General features: G+C 37.5%; 1 protein-coding gene across 1 annotated transcript in view; it reads right to left on the bottom strand.

Moving 5' to 3' along the window:
- Positions 1–4,365: 4,365 nt before the first annotated feature.
- The window catches only part of LOC108668692 (DENN domain-containing protein 5A), a 43,311-nt gene continuing 23,272 nt past the window's right edge, over positions 4,366–24,404 (bottom strand). Inside the window, exons 10-25 of the mRNA XM_047883081.1 lie at positions 23,956–24,179; positions 22,770–22,987; positions 21,382–21,597; positions 20,075–20,282; positions 18,918–19,085; positions 18,393–18,489; positions 17,351–17,386; positions 16,071–16,103; positions 14,142–14,264; positions 10,903–11,516; positions 10,416–10,508; positions 9,862–10,186; positions 9,206–9,385; positions 7,861–8,053; positions 7,402–7,411; positions 4,366–6,854 (exon numbers count right to left, since the gene is read on the bottom strand). Of these exons, the coding sequence (XP_047739037.1) occupies positions 6,690–6,854; positions 7,402–7,411; positions 7,861–8,053; positions 9,206–9,385; positions 9,862–10,186; positions 10,416–10,508; positions 10,903–11,516; positions 14,142–14,264; positions 16,071–16,103; positions 17,351–17,386; positions 18,393–18,489; positions 18,918–19,085; positions 20,075–20,282; positions 21,382–21,597; positions 22,770–22,987; positions 23,956–24,179 (2,903 nt within the window). The 3' untranslated portion in view covers positions 4,366–6,689. The remainder of the gene's footprint in view (positions 6,855–7,401; positions 7,412–7,860; positions 8,054–9,205; positions 9,386–9,861; positions 10,187–10,415; positions 10,509–10,902; positions 11,517–14,141; positions 14,265–16,070; positions 16,104–17,350; positions 17,387–18,392; positions 18,490–18,917; positions 19,086–20,074; positions 20,283–21,381; positions 21,598–22,769; positions 22,988–23,955; positions 24,180–24,404) is intronic.

Raw genomic sequence — 24,404 nt, 5'->3', positions numbered from 1 at the left:
TAAAACTCAACTCGATAATTCTCTCGTACTTACAAATTTTCCTTCCAGGCTTAGTAACCACCGTGATAGACGCGAGTTCTTGTCATTATTCGGCTTCAACCAATGTAGAGGTGCGTGGTCAGTTCTGATGATGAATTTCTTGCCATACAAATATTGGTAAAAGTAATTGACAATCCACTTTATGGCCAAGTCTTCCAGTCCATAACAGAGTAGTTGAGTTCGGCTTTTTTTAATTTCCTATTATTATTCTCATACAGTTACTACCGTAATGTTGGGATACCCGCTATTTTGTAATAACAAATTCCTCAAAGAACTAAAAAATCAAAAGCGTGCATCTATCTCACAGCTATTTGGGAGAATTCGATCCTCCACTGTTCCACTATATGTTTTTTGAGTTACCCGATCAAAACGAATTCTGTTCAAAGGGTCTTTAGAAACTCGAATGAAATTGATCAATTACAAAATCATTTGTATATTTGACATATTTCAATGCAACTTTAAATAAAGTGTAAGTTTATATGCAACTTTTTACCGAAGCAGGCAAAATAGTCCGTTATTAATCTAAAACATTCGTGACTTTAGTATTTATAAATGACATTTTTAATAGAATACTTTCTAGTCTCCTAATACTCGTATTCAAATTTTTTTTTAGATTCCCATTCCCTCCTTAAAATGGTATCGTATCGATTCGTAGTCTGAAGAACTATGATTATATACGGTCGTAAAAGTGACCTCCTAAATACAGGGTGACACAAAAAAAACAGAGCTCACTAAAAGTCTTATAACTCCTGAAATTTTATTCAGTTTGAAACAAAAATTCTATGGAATTATTTCGAAGCTCACACGTGGTAGACTCTTAGATCAATCCGTCTTCTTAATGAATCTGAAACAAATAACAGGATTACTTGAGTATTGTGGAAATTATTCAACTTTTTATGAGCTCTGTTTTTTTTTGTGTCACCCTGTAGAATAGTAAGCATATGTCTCGTTCGATATGAGGCTCAAATTCATGTAGATCAATTACTCCTACAATCATGCATCAACAATTTTGTAGTGATAATCTCTAGCACTACAAATCGGCGATGCTAAGACCGAAGAAAGAAAAAAATCACAGAACGTACGGCTGTGAGAGTGACATCGCAAATTTGGAACAAGGAATTGATGGCCTGAGTTCAAGTATCAATCATTTAAACATATATAAAGTCGTTCGAATCACGAGCTGTGGATAAAAACATGTTTCTTTGTTTCGTGAACACGGAAGGATTTACTGATATTCACTTTTCGGAGCCTCAAATCGAAAACCCGAAAAAACTCTATTAAATAATCGCAAAAGGAGTCGTCAATATCATCCAGTTACCTGAAAATAAACGAACAATCAACTCGATCGCATGAGAAAAGTAATTCAGCGGTCACTGTCAGAGAGGACATTTCAAATGCAACTTATACCCTACGCCTACAGCCTACATGCACGACGAAGAATGCGAAATCGGATTTCAGCTAGAGGCGTTGACATGTATTTACTTTTTGAGTTACCCTGTCAAAAGGGTATTCGTATAATTGATATTGCCATTAATATTTTGACAGAATTTAAAAAATAACTTAAAAAAAATTCGTTTGTTAAATATAAATTTATATGTAACTTTCTCCAGTCAAAAGATGAATAATCCGTTATAGATGCAGAAAAAACATGAATACAATATTTATTGATAACTTCTCCATTGAACCGACAGAGACTCATTCCGATCACCCTAGTTAGATTTCAAAAAATTTCCTTATAAAATGTTTTATTGGTATCGTATCAATTCTTACTCTAAACGACTTTGATATTTTGAGGTCCCAGGGGCACCTTCAACATGGAATAGTAAGTAAATGTCTCGTATGATATGTCCCTATGATAAAGTCCATGAGATGAAGGAAAATTAGTAATTTCATAAAATATTGTCAAAAAATGAGCTAAACCTAAAATACCTTTTTTTTTAAAGGCCTCCCACACTCACCATTCCAACAAAAAGGGAATTAATTGTATTAATTAAAAACAGGGAATGGTTTCATGTCAATGATCAGGGCCCCGACCTTAACGCCTCTGATGGTCGCCTACACCGACTCCGAGGGTCACTGAGCTGTGACGCGAGCGAGGAGCGGGCCCACGTCGAACTTTTCTCTGACTGCTGTTAGGATGCTAGCTGCATTGCCTCTCTGCACAGCCAAACCCAACCTTTGCTCCAACCATAGAGTCTCTCTATGTTCGCCGGACAATTCCGTAATGCGACGGCCAATCTGTGATATTAAAGGACCAGTCGTTTCACCATATGTGCCCGTCGTTTCTAATGCGACTTCAACTCGAAGAGCAATTGAGACGCGGAAGGAGTCGGGATCTAGAAGTGTTCCAAGAGCATCCGAAGGAATAGCGTGAAGCCACAAGCCACTCTCTTTCTTCGCCGCCGTAAGTAGACGAGCCCTGGATATTTGGTCCGCCGCTTCCAAAAGCGGCGCCGCGGAGGCCGCGGCCACAGGCCCATCCCAAGTCCTCTGCCGGCCCAAACCGTTTATGCCAGAGTTTTACCCCTAAAATATCGTTTATACCCATTGAGATATCAAAACTCCTTGATAAATCATGCAATAGAAACTTAAGTGTTTAATGATATTCCAAACTTATTACAAGAATCTCGGGAAAAGATAATAAATCATATTACGTGCAAAGTTGGTCATCCTATTGATAATACATGTATTCACGAAGTCTTTGTTGTGATGAAAGAACCGGTCTTCAAACGCTTCCAACGTGAGTCCGGCGCTTTCGATTAGCATTTTATCTTCCGTAAGGTGCCGGTATGTACCGAAAAAGCATCGCCCACTAACGGTTAAAAAAAAGGATGACGACGTATGGCTATCTAAACACGTTCGTTTATGATAAATAAATTTCAATAACCAACCTGTTCAGAATTTTTTTCAAGTTTTTACATTTAGTTGCATTCATAAAGAAACCGAAAGTGTTGCAAGATAATAAAAATTATTGCAGTTAGTTCTTTCAAAAACAACATAACGTTACAAGCCTTAACGTGATACGCATGACACGTTGACTTCTCGTTCGCAACATGAACGAAACTATTGTAAATTGTAGATCGCGCGCAACATGAGAGAAACTATTGTAAAATGTAGCTCGTGCGCAACGTGAACGAAACTATTGTAAATTATAGCGCGTTCGCAACATGAACGAAACTATTGTAAATTGTAGCTCGTTCGCAACATGAACGAAACTATTGTAAATTGTAGCTCGTTTGCAACAAGAACGAAACTATTGTAAATTGTAGCGCGTTCGCAACATGAACGAAACTATTGTAAATTGTAGCGCGTTCGCAACATAGACGAAACTATTGTAAATTGTAGCTCGTTCGTAACATGAACGAAACTATTGTAAATTGTAGCTCGTTCGTAACATGAACGAAACTAACGTAAATTGTAGCTCGTNTACTTGAACAATACGTTGACGTCAGCCATCCGCAGGACAGCCGACGGAAAGCGCAGAGACGGAAGACGGAGAAGGAAAGCACAAGCATTCATACCTTCATACCTTCTGAAACTTCGTGTCGGATACAGAGCTAAATAGCCTATCTAAAAGTCAGTGACTGTGCTGGAAAAATGAGATCCGCATTGAGATCATATGTTTACAAATGAAAGTGATCAATTTAGAACCATTCTGATCGACGTAGCTTCAGGAAATTTATAAACAATATGACGACGAAAGTTTATTATTAAATATCAAAATAATCTTAACAATTCGTGAAACTTAGCCTGAAAAGTTTACGTTAGTTTCTGCATGACGAAACATCGAACACAATATGTCTGGAATGGACAATGCAAGATTATTTAAATAACGATTATCTACAGATTTCTTAATAAAATATGCTCCTAAAGAAAGCTTACCTTACACTCAGTTCGCTTTGTTCCTGTCACAATATCACAGACACTAGTAACACCAAACCATGCATGACAAAGTTATAGTCAGTAATCAGTTATGAAGAATATGTAGATGGCTACAGTACTCCAGGAAGCTGTTAGTAAAATAAACTAATGTATAAAATTATACACCCTTCAATGCCGGCATGGTCAAAACGAAATAAAAAACAGGCTTTCATAACACATGAAGTGTATGGATGGAACGATGTAGTTGGTAATCTCAACGACACATAAAAAGCGTGCCTGAATTACCTAAATTAACCCAACGCACATTAAAACAGTCTCAACTTTTAGCAGCTCATTCCTGTTTGTATTGATAAAATTGCTATACAAATTAATGCTCAGAATAATTCCATACCCACCATCTGATACTAGGAAGAAAAACGCGGAAAACTTAGCCCGAATTAAATGGGAGGTGGAATGAAGAGGATAATATGAGTGTTCTAAGAACGGTAACAAGGAAGGTGAAAAGGCAATCAATTGAGACAAGAATAGAATACATGCATTCATTAATCCCCGTGCCAGGGCTCTACTAACAATACAGAAAATAATAACTGGAACCATTTCGCAAGGACTAGACAGCGTATAAACAATGAACACTTATTGTACCGCGATGAAAATCTCGGATACTTCAACACAAAGAAAATGTTACTCCCTATTGTTCACAAGAATAGTCACTGTTACGCAAAACATAGTGCAATGAAAAAAAAGAGAAAAAAATACGTAATTGTTTTCCCCATCGAATTGGAGGTCAGATCACACCACAAAATATTTTTCAATATTTTGAAAATTATATATGGAGCATTATTTTTGATTGACGACTGAGAGAATCGCGAGTTCACATGCTATTTGGCACACAATTAAATTTACAAGTGAAAGGTTAGATAACAGTAGCTCGCAGGGCATTCTAGGCAGTTGGAAATGACAGGGTGCAGTTTTCCAACGCAACCGTTATAATTAAGCGCTGCAATCTCTTACAATCTGCAAGGTATACACAATATTAGTTAACAAACTCATTGATTCATAGGAAAACAAATGAAAAAATCTTTCCATGACTGAATTACCATGCATGCAGCTGTAAAAATTGGTAAATTGGTAGACCAATCATGAGCTTTTCCTAGATAGAATAAGATCAATAGGGCTAATATATGACTGAAATTATCGTATAATTTTCGATATTAATGTGTTTGTCAGCGTGAAAAATGAGTGTTGTGAGCTAACCGGTCGAGAACAACAATAAACTATGAACATGTGTGAGGTGACCGAGAGTTGCCAACTTGATTGGGTTTCACATGTTCGTAGAACTAATACCTACAACGTTATACGGTATTTATTTACACAAATCACTCAGATGATCACGTAAAACATGAGCACACTCTTATTATTAAAACTATGCGAAAATATGACTAGAAACTAAATCCTCTAGCTGCACTAACATCCTAATTTATAATGAAATGAATATCAAACAATTATGTTATCAGATCGTTCAGAGTTTCTCCTACAATGGTGACATGTAATTTCAATAAAATAGTTCAATTGAAAAAATTTATACTGCGAATACTTTAATAATGATCAGAGCTAAACTTTTGACATAAAAACGACAGCAAAAATATGTAGGTTTCCGCTCAGAAGAAAGATGATATTAAAAAAAAGAGTATCTTTTGGAAGCGTGCGTATAGTAATTTGGATAAAACTATATAGAGTGATTATGTCAAGTCAAAATGGCTGATTGGGAATGGCGAAAAATTAAATCAGGCAAATCTTTTGGTCACAATATACGAGGAAAGAGAAGATAAATTTTATCGTATCATAGTCTAAACTACAAATGGGAAAGTGGATAGTTGGTAGAGAAGCGGTCTCCAGTCAATTGATGATACAAAGTTACGTTCACGACAGCTTATGCTTCCTAGAGGCTGGGTTATCAGAAAGCTCTTCTGCTTAGAAGCAGTAATCGAAGTTTGTGCTGAAAAGGAAAAAGCAGACTTTGAGAAAAGCAGACTCAGTGATCGCCTAGATTTTAGTTGAGTAAGCTCCGATTTTTAGGATAACTCGAGCCCCAGAAAAAATAATCAATAATTCAATAAGTAATCAAGAAAAAGACTAAGATGAATGGCGTACATTCATCGAATGTGTCCTAATGATTTTAAGTCGTGAATGAGAGCGCGCCTTTCCCACACTTTTGATTTTATCATGGAGACAACACAAATGAGACAGAATTGAACTTTTCTGGAATAAGGAATTTCATTCTACTGAACGAGCATAAGAGAACTTCTCTGAAGAATTAGCAGAACTTTTAATTATAATTATTAATTATATTATTTTTAGCCGCATAGTACACTTGAGTGATGTGAACGTTTAGGAAGCATTTTATGATAAGGACTAAAACGATAAATTCTGTCGATTTACAAGGCTCAACTTTACAAACATTTTCACAGACTGAGTATTTATGAGTTTATTCGTTATTTACTACTTAAAATAAAAAGCTGATAGACACACAGCGCATTAGCCATCATAAAACTTCAGTACAAGGTGGAAAAATATCTATAATAAAGCAGCCCGTATCTGTGATCAACTAGCACGCCTCAGTGATCAAGTAGCACGCCTCAGTGATCAAGTATCACACCTCAGTGATCAAGTAACACGCTTCAGTGATCAAGTAGCCCGCCTTTTAGCTTAGCTATAACTGATCAAGTAACACAAACAGCAGTGTCAGTGACCCAACAACAGCCAGTAGTTCAGTTATCAACACCCCTGGTGAGGGAGTCTTCCAGGACGATGTCGAACTCGGCGACGGCAGCGAGGACGTTGATGAGTTCCTTGAGGAGCTGCGGGTCGCGGAGGAAGGCAGACTCGTCGTACAGATGAGACGTGGCCGTGCAGTGGTGCAGCGGTAGCAGCAGCTGGTGTAAGTTTTGTACATTGTGTTAAATTAGTTGTACGAGTGTTTAGTTGCTGAAATTTTCTTAAGTTTTGTATATGTCGTAAATGAGTTGTACGAACGAGTGTTTAGTTGCGGGAATTATCTTAAGTTTTGTACATGTTGCAATTGAGTTGTACGAGTGTTTAGTAGCTGGTATTTTCTAAAGTTTTGTACATGTTGTAAATCAGTTGTACGAGTGTATAGTTGCTTCAATTTTCTCCAGTTTTCTACATGTTACGAATGAGCAATATATTGATAATTACATGTGCATAAAAAATCATCTAATGTCTTCTAATTCAAATTTGTTATTGATCAAATGAATTCATTATTAATATTTCTTATTATAACTTTTAATGAACAATTATTGTGCGACAAATCATTGGATACGTGGAAAAATTTTGTGGCCAGGCTTGTTATGAAATTAAGTCAGAAATTTGCTAATAAACAAATTTTTTTAGATAGACCATCGTAGTCGTAACGGGTTTTCTTCAATCGTTCCAGGGTTATGACTTTTATAATATTTGAACTTGAATGCAGCTGTAAAAATTGGAATGTGACCCCATAAGTCACATTCTTAAATAACTTACGTATTGCTACTCTCCGTACGTTTGTATTAGGTCACTCAAGTCTACTTTTTATGAACAGAGCAAATAAGCAGGCTTTATCCCATCAAAAACCTTCTTGCTAAACCACTTCAGTTAACTATGAACTTTAAAACAGAACAGAGCAACGTTCTCGTAACCGACAGTGTTATAAAAATTTCAGCTTCAACCATTATATGACATTGACTTGATATTTTCTTTGCCAAAAAACCCAAGTAAAATTGCAATTCAAGCAATTAAATTAGCTTAAGATTCAATATAACGAAATAAGTGATGAGCAAAGGCATTAATACATTGTATAAATTCGAGGACTTCAGAACTATTAATATATATTTTTTAATTTATATTTTAATTAATATTTTTAACAGAGAATATCAATCGGACCTGGCGGAGATGCACATGAAAAGCTGGAACTTGTCATCTTTCCCCAGATGAGTAGTTTTTTGATTAATTTTATCGATGAGCAGAATGAACTTTCTCTTGATAATTGCTGAGGAGTCGGTGCGCGCTAGCCCCGTGAGCTGCAGCCTGTCCTGCTCGTCCTTCAGAGTGAGCTGGAACTCCTGCTCTACGCGCTCTGGATACCAATAAGTTGTAAGAGGATTGCTTAGTATTAATACGAGTATATTATTAATACGTTAGTATTAATACGAGTATATTATTAATACGTTAGTTTTAATACAAGTATATTATTAATACGTTAGTAATAATACGAGTATAGAATTAATACGTTAGTATTATTACGAGTATAGTATTAATACGTTAGTATAAGTTCGAGTATAGTATTAATACGTTAGTATTAGTACGAGTATAGTATTAATACGTTAGTATTAATACGAGTATATTATTAATACGTTAGTATTAATATACGTTTAAGTATTAATATAAAAGTTATAATGTTGCGACTCTGCGCAAGTACACTGAACTTTAGGTTACAGAGGAATAATTAAAAAAAAGAGTTTACAAACCTCAAATATAATTTGCAAGCAAAGGATTCTAATGGGATGATAAACTATGTTATTTAAAATTGTCCTGCAAATTGACTGAAGCAACTTTTGCATTGTGTTTATGAAAAATAGGGCATGGAGTGAGAAAATATGTTTAATTTACTGCAGCTTCAAATGATGTACAGGATGAAAAATTTTATTAGACGACATTTATTACAAAGATATTATACTGCAATATTTTTGTGATAAATGGAAGACAATTTCTTAATATTTTCAAATATTTAACCGTTGCTAAGCTTTATATTCAATCAACAGCAGGTGCAAACTTGTTCCAGCAGTTGAATCTCATTAACATAGCACAATTACCCAAAACAAATTCGTTCGGGGCAATACTCTTTGTACATATATAATCTATAATCTACAATCGCGTAAACTCTATTCGGTGTTGTGGGCTATTCAAACCCGCATTGATATATGGGCTTGAATAAATAAAGTGAACCGGAGATAAAGAACCCATCATACAGTCCAAGGATAGAAGGCTACATTGGTATGTGGGCTTACATAACCAAATTGAACCGGAGATCAAGAACCCATCAAATAGTCCAAGGATAGAAGGCCACATTGGTACCGTATGTGGTCTTACATAACCAAAGTGAACCGGAAATAAGGAACCCATCAAATAGTCCAAGGATAGAAGGCTACATTGGTATGTGGGCTTACATAACCAAATTGAACCGGAGATAAAGAACCCATCATATAGTCCAAGGACAAAAGGGTCTCACCAAAGTAGTCCCAGAGGTAGAGGTTTTTGCCAAAAAACCGCGTGCTCTTGAAGCCAAAGTTGAAGACGAGCTCAAGGCAGGCGACGAGGCCTGAGTCTCCGCAGAGCAGCAGCGTCAGGCTGCCTCCGCGCTCCTTCTCTGGCTTGTAGAAGAACTTCACGAGGTTGTTCACTGCGTCACCTGCAAAACACGTTGACTCTCATCAGTTTTCATCAAATAGTTCTCATCAAATGGTTCTCATCAAATAGTTCTCATCAAATAAATCATACAACGTTCGTTTGTTAAGGAAGGCGAAAAAATTTTTAAAAACGCTTCAGTCATCATTGGAGCATTTGTCAAAATCAGAGAGTGCGAGTAAAATTTTAAAACAATCTACGCTCTTTGTGCTCAGATTACCATGAGCCAACATTAACTTTGTTCAAAGATGCGGCATTCTATACCCAAAAAAAATCCTAGCTTGGACTATCTTCGATCGCCTACGTGTCATTCTCTGATGTCTTTGAAAATTAAATAGGATTTATTCTGTTCTTTCTTGAATAAATTAATAAAAGTAAGCACTGAAACAAATATCCTATTTACTAATCCATTGTAGAATTGTAATCTTCTAAACATAAAAACTCTTGGTACTTGAAGCAGTGAGACAAAACCCTCCTCACCAAGGAGCTGCTGGATCTCAGCAACGCCGGTCTTGCCGTCAGTCCTCCTCGGCCCCACGAGGTTGGGGGAGCGGCACCGCGGGGGCGTGCGGCAACTCTGGATGAGGTCGTCAGAAGACACGTGTCCTGGGACCATCTCCCCCACCAGCATGCGCTCCAGTGACCCGTCATCGATGCCGCGGCCAAGCCATCGGCCGCACGGAAACTTCCAAGTGTGTCCCGTAATCTCGTTGCGCACCAGCACGTGCTCCACAAGCCACTTGGGACTGAGCCCGTAGTTGTCGTGGCCCAGTCGCAGGGTAGACAACAGGCCCAGGTTTTTGTGCTATGGGATAACATTAAAATTACGAGCTAAAAAATACGTGAATCATGAAGTTATCGGCTTCTGTCTTAACTTGGCGACCAGGCTAAGATTTCTTCAATAAGGCTGGAAGAATAATTCGAGACCGAAGACAGGCTTACATAAAAAACTAAATAATGCGTGAGAGAATTCGACCGCGTTTTCATAATTATTTTATTCACAAATCGTTATAGGATGTATGATGAATTCGGACCTGGAAGACCATATGGTTGGGGTTGGTTTTGCTGAGCGGAATCTTGGCGGTGTCCCCCAGGGTGCCTGAGATGCACACCCAAGCGTTGGCGGTCTACCTTCTATGAAGTATTATCTATGAGCTCATACTACCTTCTGTGAAGTATTATCTATGAGCTCATACTACCTTCTATGATGTATTATCTATGAGCTCATACTACCTTCTATGAAGTATTATCTATGAGATCATAATACGTTCTGTGAAGTATTCTGCTATTTCACGCTAATTAAGCATTGGCACCAGAAAATGAGTTAAACCAAGGCTATTCATTTTTCCGATAATCGTTGTTGGTTTTCCAAAATATTTCAAGTAAGATTTTAGGATAAGCAAGACGACAACCACGTTTAGAACATCGTAAAAAATTCTGAATAATCCACAAATAAGATTTAATAACTAATAATGGATTAACCGCTTAGCCCCAAATAGTACAGTACCTACTTTGTTGAACGTTGGATGGGAAAAAGATAAACTTTCTGCGGTCGGACTTACTCGTGCTCGTGTAGGTGTTGGTGAAGCAATAATAATCAACAGCATTCAGAGAGAGCAGGTACGAAAGACATTGTTCTTTTTCTTCATCACAGCGCAAGAAAGCATAACGTTTGTACAGGGTTCTGAGCAGTTCAGCATCGCTAAGAAGTGTCGCCAAATGCTTCGATAATAATTTCTTCTCCAGCGATAATCTCAACCATGCTCGGGCGAAGCCAATCTCGGTCTTGATCTCACTCATGGCCATGACGTTTCTCATGTCGTGCGTCACCGACACGACCAACGGAGGTAGCGAAGCTCCTAGTGTTGAGTTCGCACACGACTCTGCTGACGAAGGTCGACGGTGGTTCTGGGACGAAAGGTTTTGGTTTGATCCACCATGATGGCTGCCGAGGAGAGATAATTTAGAGCCTTTCTCTATCAAGTTCCCAGAAGAAATTGAATTTTTGCGCAAAGTGTTGTGGGCAGAGGCGCTTTTGGTCCGGGAAGTAGAGTTTGTGTAGCCCGACGATGGATGAGCGCCGTGAGTAGGAGAAGCAGGGGCGCTCTCCGTCTCCAGAGCCATGGTTGAGAGCTCTGACAGAAGAAGATTGATATATCAGTTATGTTATCCAGTGAGCTTTTCAGTCGAAAGAAGCTGAAAGAATATTTTCAACGCGGGCCGAAATTACAATGGTTTATACAGAAGTTTACTGTGATAAGAACTCATGCGTGAAGCCTTTCTAAAAATCAAACATGATAAGACACATGGAAAATAATGATGATGTACGTGTAAAATGAAATAATTATGTGCAAGTTATTCAGATATTTTCATTGCATTTCCGTGAAATTTTTGCGGTGCGAATTTTTATCGGGAGCTGAACGCATAATAAGCTGCCTTGATGAAAACAAGGGACCAATGAAAGCTTAGTAAATACGCTTAAAAGATACTCCACCACTTCAAATTACCTAAACTACAAATAAAATTTTTTAAAATAAGAAAATTCTTCATTCGCTTCACAGACAAAAAAGAAACAAATTTACAATTTAAAAGTAATCTTATAACGCTCGTCGTGCTTGAACGAATGAATGCATGCAAAACAACATACAAAAGCAGAGCATAATTCAGGTCAATATCTACTCGCACCAATATAGAGCGCATGGGACTGACAAGAAAAGATATCACAGAGAAAATTTCATCGTCAACATGGATATCATTGAAGCGCAATCATTTCTTCGATGTAAGTTTCCTCACCAACACTAATATCGTCGGCGCTCAATCATTTCTTCATGGAGCATACATTTCCCCGTTATAACACAGGTACCATTGATGCCTAATCATTTCTTCAATATGAATAGGTTTCCTCACCAACACTAATATCATTGGCGCTCAATCATTTCTTCATGAAGCATACATTTCCCCGTTAATACAGGTACCATTGAGGCCTAATCATTTCTTCAATATGAATAGGTTTCCTCACCAACACTAATATCATTGGGCTCAATCATTTCTTGATGGAGCGTACATTTTACCGTCCAGAAGAATATCATCGGACTCAATCATTTCTTCAAGCTAAGCGCATTTCCCCGCCATCAGGTAAATTATTCAAGTCTAAACATTTAATTTGCAAAGTACAGTTCTCCGCAAGCGGGGAGAATAAATGATGTAAATATTAGTTCAACTAGCCAGACTTTGCATGAACAGAAACAAATAACTAAATATAACAAGCCAATCTTGTTGCAAAGTAATTAATAGGGATATAAGAACCCCTTCAATCGTGCTGTTATTTAATGAGAACGAAGATATCTTCACATGCAATACTGCCGTAGAGAAAAGTCTTATCCAATTCTTCGTTTTTAAACAAGCAGATTGTATAGGTAGTGAAATTATCTTTAAGTATTCACTCATGATAATGGTTGAAGGCAAATGACTAGATGGCGATAAATTTTCTTCCAAACAATCAATGAAGAAAAAGCTACCGGCAAGCGCATTGTCGATAAAAGCCCGCGTAGTCGGCGCAAAGAACAATCGAAAGCACGATCGGGGCAGGAGGCTACGAACGTAATACGAACGTAAGGCAAGGCGGAATATGCCTTCGTCAAACTCCCAATTTATAGTTGTTCCTAAGCACCCATGGAGTGTGAGCTTTAGTTTTCCTTTATTGTACTGACTGGAATTATAAAAACATCGAAGTTGCAAAATAAAAAAAGTGTAATTATCGTAGCTTATTAGCGGGTGAATGAATGTATTCACGAGTAGCAATAATTCTTAGTTTACTAATTTACTCCATGCTAGCATACCTACATATAATGGGATCCTATTTAAATTATTCAAGTCTAAACATTTAATTTGCAAAGTACAGTTCTCCGCAAGCGGGGAGAATAAATGATGTAAATATTAGTTCAACTAGCCAGACTTTGCATGAACAGAAACAAATAACTAAATAGAACATGCCAATTTTGTTGCAAAGTAATTAATAGGGATATAAGAACCCCTTCAATCATGTTGTTATTTAATGATAACGAAAGAAATATCTTCACATGCAACACTGCCATAGAGAAAAGTCTCATCCGATTCTTCGTTTTTAAACAAGCAGATTGTATAGGTAGTGAAATTATCTTTAAGTATTCACTCATGATAATGGTTGAAGGCAAATGACTAGATGGCGATAAATTTTCTTCCAAACAATCAATGAAGAAAAAGCTACCGGCAAGCGCATTGTCGATAAAAGCCCGCGTAGTCGGCGCAAAGAACAATCGAAAGCACGATCGGGGCAGGAGGCTACGAACGTAATACGAACGTAAGGCAAGGCGGAATATGCCTTCGTCAAACTCCCAATTTATAGTTGTTCCTAAGCACCCATGGAGTGTGAGCTTTAGTTTTCCTTTATTGTACTGACTGGAATTATAAAAACATCGAAGTTGCAAAATAAAAAAAGTGTAATTATCGTAGCTTATTAGCGGGTGAATGAATGTATTCACGAGTAGCAATAATTCTTAGTTTACTAATTTACTCCATGCTAGCATACCTACATATAATGGGATCCTATTTCTAGGTTAGTAACGAAACTTCAGATTATCAATAATGGTAGGTGAACTACTGGGTTAATAATTACCAGGGACTAATAATTACAGCTTACATCCATGTTAGTAGCATATTTTTTAAGTGTCAGTTTGAAGTACAACCGAATGCTCAAGCACACCACACAGGCATGCACTCACCCAGCGAGCGCAGCACACGCTTACTGAGCCGCGTCCACCGCGCGACTGACACAAAACTAAGCATTTCAGCGACTGACGTAAACGAGTCTTCCCAAGGACTGAGCTGAGCTGCGTCTGGCAGCACTGAAATACACGTGTCTTTTTATACCATAACAAGAGTTAAATTAAATAAATAAAAAAAGATATTAAAATGTAGATTCACCGTTTTCCCAACAAACTATTTATAAGCGTGAAAAAAGTGAAAAACCCCAGAAAACCCAGAGAAACCTAGAAAAACCCCAGAACATGATTTACAAAGCTAAAAAAAAAATCAAAACAAAGATTATGAAGCAAACCATGTCCCACGTAAAGAAAAGTAAAACTTTGAAACAGTATTAATAAATCATAGAATTGTAAAATTAAATCGAAACCAAAGAGTGAAAGGAAAGAATTCCAACACAAAAAAATAAATATATATTATAGCTCTTGTGCTGCGGTTCACTCAAACGGAGGGTGGCCTGGACCAAGGAAACAACCATGCTTGCGCTTCCTTGCGGATGAACACGCACAGCACAATAATTAGTGTAGCTTGCTACGTTGTGCTGCTTAATTATAGCTTGCTTTATTGTGCTGTCTAGTTATAGCTTGCTTCATTGTGCTGTCTAGTTATAGCTCGATTTATTGAGCTGTCTAGTTATAGCTCGATTTATTGTGCTGTCTAGTTATAGCTTGCTTTATTGTGCTGCCTAGTTATAGCTTGCTTTATTGCGCTGTCTAGTTATAGCTTGCTTTATTGTGCTGCTTAATTATAGCTTGCTTTATTGTGCTGTCTAGTTATAGCTTGCTTTATTGTGCTGTCTAGTTATAGCTTGCTTTATTGTGCTGCTAGAGCAGCAGCAGCGTCAGGCCGTATGGGAGTAGAGGGAGAAATACACGCAGAAGTTAGTGCAGAGCGACGAGGTGCAGGGCAGCCGTCTGAGACTAGGGCACCACAGGCTGATATTTCCCATGGTTGAACTAGTATATAAGGTTGACCCACGAGCATTACCGTCTTTCAGTTCAGCTTTCTTATTGCGTCACTGAGATCGAGAAACGTAAACAGACTGGTTTGATTAAGTTTGATTTGATTAAGTTTAACTGGTTAAGATAAACAGATTAGTTGACTGGTTTGATCGCATTTCGGTGATTGGGTAATGCCTGTGACGTCACTGAGATCAGTGACGTCACTGGCGAATAACGAACTACATCCGCAAAAATTAGCATCTCATGGGTCAACTTTATACTAGTTCAACCATGGATATTTCCAGGGCACACGACTTATTTACAACTCGAACACACATGTGACTGCTCTCTTGCATGGCATTATTAATATACACCAAGATTTAACCTAAGCCCTTTAGTCTTGCTCTATTTCCTGGTGAAGTATTGATAAGTAAGCGTAAGTAACAATGAGTCAGTGAGTAATAGTACCATCAAGCAAAAAAACATGCCTTCCGTTGAAGCCGGCAATAACAATGTGCAGTGTGAGTAGGTACTTCGTCAATATATATACAAATAAAATTAATAAATTTGCACACACTCAGAAACATCAAGTATTTGAATAACTTTATTTCCAATTATTCTTCATCTGATATTAAAACAGAAGCGAGATGAAAGAAAAAAAAAACAAAAACCGGTGGTTATTGACAAGCATTTCAAAAGAACAACAGCCAAAATAAGTCTGTGCGCTATTCTTGGCCTTAAATTGGTCACATATCATGACAATGTTGTCATATTGTAATGATAAATAAGAATCTATTACATGTGAAGTTCTGTCATTTTCGAAAATATTCATCGGATTCGACCAGTGGAATGATTACTTGCTACATAAAATCGCATGGCCCAAGTGATCGTGGTCTTGCTATGAGCACGTCTCTGAGTGCCGTATAATTGCACACACTCTATAGTTACCTGCAACGCTCGTGCTGAGGCCCTCCATGAAGGCTGTAGGAGATAATGTTCACTTGGGTAAACAATTAAAAATTAAAAAAGACTAAAAGACTAAAAGACTAACAAAAAAATTTCAGGTTACTGAAAAGACTAAAATTTCAGGTCACTGAAGGAAGGTTATCACAAGCTAGCAAGCCGGCAAAACAAGCAGAATAATGCAAACATTAGCAACATCATGAAGCATTACCTACATTTATGCTTACTATATTAATTAATCCGTTGTTTGTCACAGTTTAATATTTCCCGAATTATTTTTTCAGTGAGACCTTCGATTGAGAAATCATAGACAATGGGGTTTTAGCTGAAAAATGTTACCGAATAACTTGAAATTTTACGGAGGATTTGCAAGTTTAAATAGTTTTTAAATATCTCTATAAATATCTTTCCTATACTTGAAGGAAGTATTTTCCACTAGAGCCATCCGCTCTCTAAACGAGCGACTACTAATGGAAATAATTAACAGGCTGTGTAGAGCAGATCAGCCAGCATCGTTATTGAAATGGATTAATTGCAGAACTTTGATCAACATCAAATTAGGACAAACCGTTAAATTTTAAATAAATTCGCCAGGGATGACATCACTTCACGCCTTCTTAGAGGACACAATTAAAATTTTTAACAACTGAAAAATATAAATGACTTATATTATAAAACTGAAAAATATGAATGACTTTATATATGAAAAAGAAAAAGAAAGTCCTAATTGACATTTTGTTCTCGCAAAACTGTTACTACATCGCCATTTAGTTAAATCATTGTTCAGAAGACGGTTATCATGAATCTAACTTATCAGAACAAATATCAAAATGATTTTACAACCTATAAACCAACTTAGAAAACCAACATTAAGACAGTGCAAAAAATATTACCAATTATCTAGCATGCCTAAGACTGAATGAAATTTTGACACCTAAATTCAAACCAAACAATAAAGTGAACAGTTGTTCATGCAATTATAATGCCACGTTCAACATAAAATGTAAACAATTACATTCACAGGTTGCAACAATAAGCAGGGCCATTTCTCACCATTTCTCATGTACTGAAACTAATGATTTCTCGATGCATGGATTGAATGAATATCTAAACACCAAGTTTGTTCCTTAGGAAAAAGTGCATTCTATTTTACGCTGAGGCTAGATATAAAAATATTAAAACCAATTTCATGCACTTATATACGGAAAAATGAATGTGTGCAATTCTTTGATATTGTGCATGAGATAAAGCAATACTGGACGTACGATCGATGTGTTTCCTGAAGGAGTACAGGGCCACGGCTAAACAAGGGAAATAACACGAGCGTATTAGCGTCGTAACATACATAAGTAACATCCTCGTAACATACATAAGTAACATCCTCGTAACATACATAAGTAACATCCTCGTAACATACATAAGTAACATCCTCGTAACATACATACGGAACATCCTCGTAACATACATTCGTAACATCCTCATAACATACATTCGTAACATCCTCATAACATACATAACGTAACAACCTCGTAATATACGGAATATACTCGTAAGTCGTAACATACATAAGTAACATCCTCGTAACATACGTAACATCTTCGCAGCTGATCTATTTCTCAACTTGTTGAGAAATAGATCAGCAGATTCTAACTTGTTGACAATAATCTATACCAAACTACAAGAGTGTGGCGATCATCAAGATGGATGCAGCGCCAGCCTATAATGTTAATATATTTTTTTTTATATAGTTGGGTTAAGACTTGTGGCGACAAATGCGCCCACCAGCCTGTTCTCTGTCAGAAAATGTTAATATAGCAAATGAAATCATACCAAACCGTAAGAACACATTATAGCTGAGCTGCCGCCCCCCGATAAACAGTCAAGGCGATAGTAAAAAACATAATTTTATTCTCTTAAACAAGAAACAATAAAGATTTTGTGTGCAAACAGGTAACACCTTACTTCCAAATCAGCATAAACAGAGGACAATATTACAGGACATTAGGAGCTTTGAACACTCAATGATCTAAGCAATGATCTCAAGCATTAGATCAATGAATGATCTAACGCTGGCAAGCAGACCTAGAATGCAAACAATCAAGTCGATCCTTTAACAGCAATGTTGCAAATCAAAGAGACAGGAGGATCTCACCAGGAGACAGTTAGTTGGAGGCTGTCAATTCGAACAAAGGACGGGCGATGTCAATACATGTAATACCAGGAGACAGTAAGTTGGAGGCTGTCAATTGGAACAAATGACGGGCGATGTCAATATATGTAATTTGTAATGTAATTCCAGGGTCTCACCAGGAGAGAGGTAGTTGGGATCGTCTGGTAGCGCTGAGCCGCAACATAACTCCAACTCGCGGTAGCTCAACAAGTGCGACCACAACGCTGATTTGCCCTGATAACATAGATATCATCAACGTGTGCTCGTGCATAGTAGGAAAAGGTGATCACATGAAAAGATTTATGTTCAATAAGTAAATAAAACAAGGGCAGACTTTCATATGGTCTTACGTAGGACGACAAAAAATGTAAAAGTTCCGTAAGCTGGCTTGAGGGTCGCACAGCTGAATATAGGCAAGTGAGTATCATGACAGACGATTGCTAACCAACGGCAGTCTCTTGAGTTATACGTAAATATAAGTTCTGAAATTCACAACTACGAATATAATAAAAAGAAAAGTGGGATTGGAAGTTATACGTTTCTATTTCACATGAATACATTACAAACTAATAATTCAACAGTACAGAAAGTATACGACGAATGAAACAGTTACCACAGCAACAATGAAATAGTGCATAATACGACCTAAGGAAAGTACCTACCTGTTTAGTTTGTAGTCCGTGTGCCCAGACACGTTCCAGCAGATGGCAGAGGGAGGCGACGAGCGTGTTCTCCTCGACCCCCACCAGCGACGCCTCCTGGTGTCCTAACTCCACGGCCTCCGCCCCCATCTTGGCCACCAGCATGCGCTTAGTGCGCGTCTTGCACTCCTGCCACAGTATTTCCTAATATAATATAATCACTAAAGGTGATTTCTACCAACTCCACCGCCTCCGCCCCCATCTTGGCGACCAACATGCGCTTAATGCGCGTCTTGCACTCCTGCCACAGTCATGGGAGGCTTCAGTGTGAGCGCGTAGGTATTGAGTACTTTACCATTATTAGTATTTCACAAAACATTGAGTACTTAATCATCAAGTACTTAACCAATCGCCAAGTACTTAACCAATCATTAAGTACTTAACCATCATTAGTACTTAACCAATCACTAAGTAGGTACTTAATCATTAAGTAATTGACCATCATTAGTACTTAATCATTAAGTACTTGACCATCATTTCAAACACGAATTCAAACACGGCAACAATTCAAGAAATAAAACACGGTAACAATACCAAGAACCCAGTGCACGCATCAGGCAGTCCTGTGATCGAATAAAATATTACAAGTGTGAGTAACACGACGATCCCTGCAAATTTAATACACGACTTGACTATTGATCACCTCTGAACATTCTCACGTACATCGTGTTCAACTCACTGCTACAATTCTGCTGTGCTTAACCGCCCGGCCTCCTCGTCGATTCTGACCAGAAACTGGCGCACAGAGCTGGGATCGAACCCGCGCTTCTCTGACCCAATCTTGGTACTCTGAACTTTAACCACTGGGCCACCCTGCCCTTAATCGTCTCCGTAATCAATCATTTGATCAGTAAGTGAAAAAGCATATTGATGTCAATAAACCAGATATCTTTTTAGCTACAATATATACTTGGTAACTAGCTAGCTATAGTTTACTTACTAACTAGCTAGCTATAGTAATTTACTTTTACTTGGTAACTAGCTAGCAATAATTTACTTACTAACTAGCTAGCTGAACTATACTTAGTAACTAGTTAGCTATAATTTATATAATTTACTTACAACTAGCTAGCTGCAATATACATAGTAACTAGCTAGCTGCAATATACGCTACCAACCTTCAACAGTTGCTCGACGAACTTCCAGTTGGTATGGGCCATGAGGGCGGGCGCCATGTCCGCAAGTTTGGGGTGGGGAGGGAGGGCGGGGTGCAGGGTCTTGGCCTCACTCAGCACCCTGTCCTTCTGCTCAGCGCTGAGGCCTGTGTGCTGCAAGTGCTGCGCCTGCCGCTCACGCCTCCTCCACGCACCGCGACTTTTCTTACTCCTGACATATGTTGCTCATATTAAATACTGACATATGTTGCTCATATTAAATACTGACATATGTTGCTCATATTAAATACTGACATATGTTGCTCATATTAAATACTGACATATGTAGTTGATATTAAATACTGACATATGTTGCTGATATTAAATAGATATTCACCGACGCGAAATATGAGAATATTCTGCCACTGTTAAATTATCTAATTAATATCACATAACATAGTGATGTCGGCGCTGAAGTGTAGGCCTGATGTGGCCTGTCGCCCATTCTTGTACTTTTCGTGCCTTGTTCAAAGAAGATCTAAAATCGTGTCATTTGACCGGATCTTTTCATGACTGACGATAAACTAGTGTTTTTACAATGATAAAACCGATGCTACATTGATCACAGCCTCTCTTTTTGTACATACTAATCACTGGGAGGAAAGCTCAAGTTCAATCAAGAGATTTGAATTGTTACTTCGTATAACGACAGCTTGCATAACATAATATGATGCACAATATTTATCTCAATGACGCGACACGTTTCTTACATATTGAGAGATATCAACATGGTTTATTAACGTTTTAAAAAGTGATGAACGGAACATGTAATAAACAACTTAAACCCTTTGTTCACGGATACATTCTTATTTGACAAGGCTGAATGATATAAATTTTAATAAAAATAAATGGCCTATTATTATTAATAATTTCGGCCTTATTTTGCAAGGCTTGATGATTACATTTTATTAATAATTAATAGCCTAGTATTATTAATAATTTTGGCCTTATTTGACAAGGCTTGCTGATATAAATTTTATTAATAATTAATGGCATATTATTATTGATAATTTTGGCCTTATTTGGCAAGGCTTATGATATAAATTTTATTATTCTTAATAATTATTGGCCTAATATTATTAATAATTTTCGCCTTATTTGGCAAGGCTTGATGATATAAATTTCAATAAAAATTAATGGCCTATTATTATTAATAATTTTGGCCTTATTTGGCAAAGTTTGATGCTGGCCGAATTAGACATCTCTCTTCTGTGGCTCCTTTTGACAAGGCTTTATGATATAAATCCTTGTGGCCGAGTTAGACATCTCACTTCTGTGGCTCCTTGTTAAGCGCCGTCCTGTCTAGCAGCGGGAAGTGTCCAGGGTTGAAGAGCGTGCAGGACTGCGTGAGCGGGTCAAGGGTCACGGGCGCGGCCGCCACGTAGTCGATGCGGGACAACCTCTTCTCTAGGATAGCTGCAGAGTCTGCGATGCTCGTGCATTGCTCGTAACACGGCGGCCGTACCACGCTTTCATCCACGTGTTCCCTGTATCATAAATTAATCCATTAAGCAATGATTTATACATCAACATCAATGGCTTGGTTCATTTTTCATCATGTGTTACAAAGTTTGAACGTAGGCGGCCGAGTCTACGATGCTCGTGCATGGCTCGTAACACGGCGGCCGTACCACGCTTTCGTCCACGTGCTCCCTGCATCATACATTATTAACTGATTTATACCTATATCATTGGCTTAGTTCATTTTTCATCATGTTGGTGGGGTCTATTTAAAAGTTTGAATCATGTTGGGGTCTATTCAAAAGTTCTAAAGTTTGAACGTATCCTAAATCTCTAGAATAAACGACACTTTGGTCCACGTGTTCCCTGTATCATACATTCATCACTGATTTATACATCAATGGATCAATGGCTTGGTTCATTTTTCATCATGTGTTCCAAAGTTTGAACGTATGCGAGATGTCTAAAATGAAATGATAATTTAATAACAAACACGTTCGTGCTGGTAGCAGGTGATCAAAATAGTGTCGAATAACATGAATATTCAGTTTGCAATTAGGAGAAGGCGAAAACTTTAGAATAATGAATGCTTAGAAAAATAATTTCAGTTTGCAAAAACAATTCATCACTACGAATTAAAATTATTCTTACGCTATTATGATATAGGTATACTATTTTGACCAAGGTTTCATTCACCAAGCTTACAATGATTTCAGATATGTTTGTCTAACTGAATTAGTTAATGTGGATCTCTTTATTTATTCCTAACGGGATAAAAGCGACATTGTTAAATCTTTGAGGAAAGAAGTGAATAAAAAATTTGATATTGAAATGCTTTAAATATACGTACGTACCTAATTTAAAGACGCGAAATAATTTGTTACATTTTTACGAGATTCAATGGGAGAGAGATATGAGTATTACATGGTAATATATTGATGAGCAGAGATAACTTTTATTATTATTTTTTCGTTCGGGACAACGGAATTCTAAAATGGCAACGATTTTAGATCCCAGGCAGTCCCGGGTTACCTTCTAGTACAGAATATAACAAAAATTTTAATGAAATTGATGTCATGCAGAACGTAATGTGTGAAAGATCATATCTTTCATTATTGAATACATCTCTCGCGCATGTGCACTGTGGAACAACCAGACAAAAGCTGTCTTTTCTATCAAAAAAAGTTAAGATCTGCACCTGAGCTGTCGTATCCTGGCGTCAAAGAGTCGCTGGTTGTTGTTAACCTCGCCCCAGAAGGAGAGTATTTTGCTGTCAATAAATGAAGCGAACATCTGAGACTCGATGAAGCGAGACAAGAAGGGCAGGTGGGCGACGGGCTGGTCAGACAAGAACGTCGCTTTGTCGAAATTCTGGAGAGATTCCCTGTTGTTGATCCACGTCTCCATGTCGACCTCCTGGGCACAACGTAATACACCATCTCAGGGGCCATACTTTCAGAACTCGCTAAGTGAACGTAAGTACTTACGCTCACTTTCTTGTCTATGATTGGTAGATTTGGCTTGAAAAGCCGTCAATGATTGGCTGATGAACTTACGATCTCTTAACTTTTTTTTGAAAGTATTGGCCCAGGTGTTTATAAATTAGATCGTTTCATGACGATACGATGAAAAAGCCGACGGTTTCCACTATTTATTACGTCAACCCTAACTTTTAAAATATAATCAATTACCAGTACATATTCAGAAATAAACGTGAAGGATGCGTTTTCTGCTAAAAGAAAGAACTAATAGAATAGTTTAAATCAGCGTCTTGTCATTTTGTGCCGTTGATATATTATACAGTAAATCTATTCTACTAGGACAATTTCTAGAAACAGGTGTTCTTCCTGGAATATATTTTTGATATACAAAACTTTTTCATTATGATTTGATTTTAAAATGGTTTTACAGGTCTATTTCGTTTAATGATGAACAAGATTTGTCTGGTATTGCTAAATTTTAGTTTCTGTATAAAGAACGGGAAAATATATAACGGAAATATGTATGTAGAATTCAATTCGGAATGGGATTACTTTACGTCTCAGAAAGAGCATGACAAAAATTGGCAATAGTAGACATACGTACGATTTTTTTATCTAATACATACGGTAATGTTCTGCGTGATCGCTGACTAGAATTACAGAAGTTATTGTTTCATTTTAATCAATTGAAATAGGTACTCACAATTGACCTATATGCATGCATAAAAAACTAATTAATGGCTACAAAAAGTAATAGCTCACAGGTACTACGGCAATTTGGTAATATTATACAGTATTAATGATTGTTTGTTGTTGTTAACAACGTTGAGGTGCCCCTGGTAACTATTTACATTCGAGGATGTAACTGCAGATTTAGCGTTAAGTTGAACAGTCGTAACTCACTCGTACGTCGGGCTGAATAATGAAGTGATCGTACGTCCAGAACATCTGCACAAATCTGTTGAAGAAGACCTCCCTGACGGCGCTGTTGAACTGCAACATCTCAAGGAAGGCCTGCACCTCAGGACAGGCAGGCGTGATGTCCATGATGTTAAGTTGTTTGTGGTTCTCCTGACCGAGACCGCTGCTTACAAGAGCTCTCCGTAGACTTTCTCTATCATACACTCCTGCCAGGGGCATGAAGAGGGAGAAGAGGGAGATTGTGCCATTTAATTTATTGAGTGTAGAATCTGAGTGCAAGAAAGTTTTATGCAGAACATTGTTACTTTCAACAAATAGCGTTAACATAATTTGTTTTCAATAGCATTAACTAATATTGACTATTAATAATAGAAATATCTTTCAGCTATTCGGTTACTAGATGTCTTCAGTCAAAATTATTGAATCACGTG

Source organism: Hyalella azteca, unplaced genomic scaffold (assembly GCF_000764305.2).
Source record: "Hyalella azteca isolate HAZT.00-mixed unplaced genomic scaffold, Hazt_2.0.2 contig11974, whole genome shotgun sequence".
Taxonomy (NCBI): Eukaryota; Metazoa; Arthropoda; class Malacostraca; order Amphipoda; family Hyalellidae; genus Hyalella; species Hyalella azteca.
The sequence above is the reverse complement of the archived record's forward strand: the minus strand, read 5'-3'. Positions and strand labels throughout refer to the sequence as shown.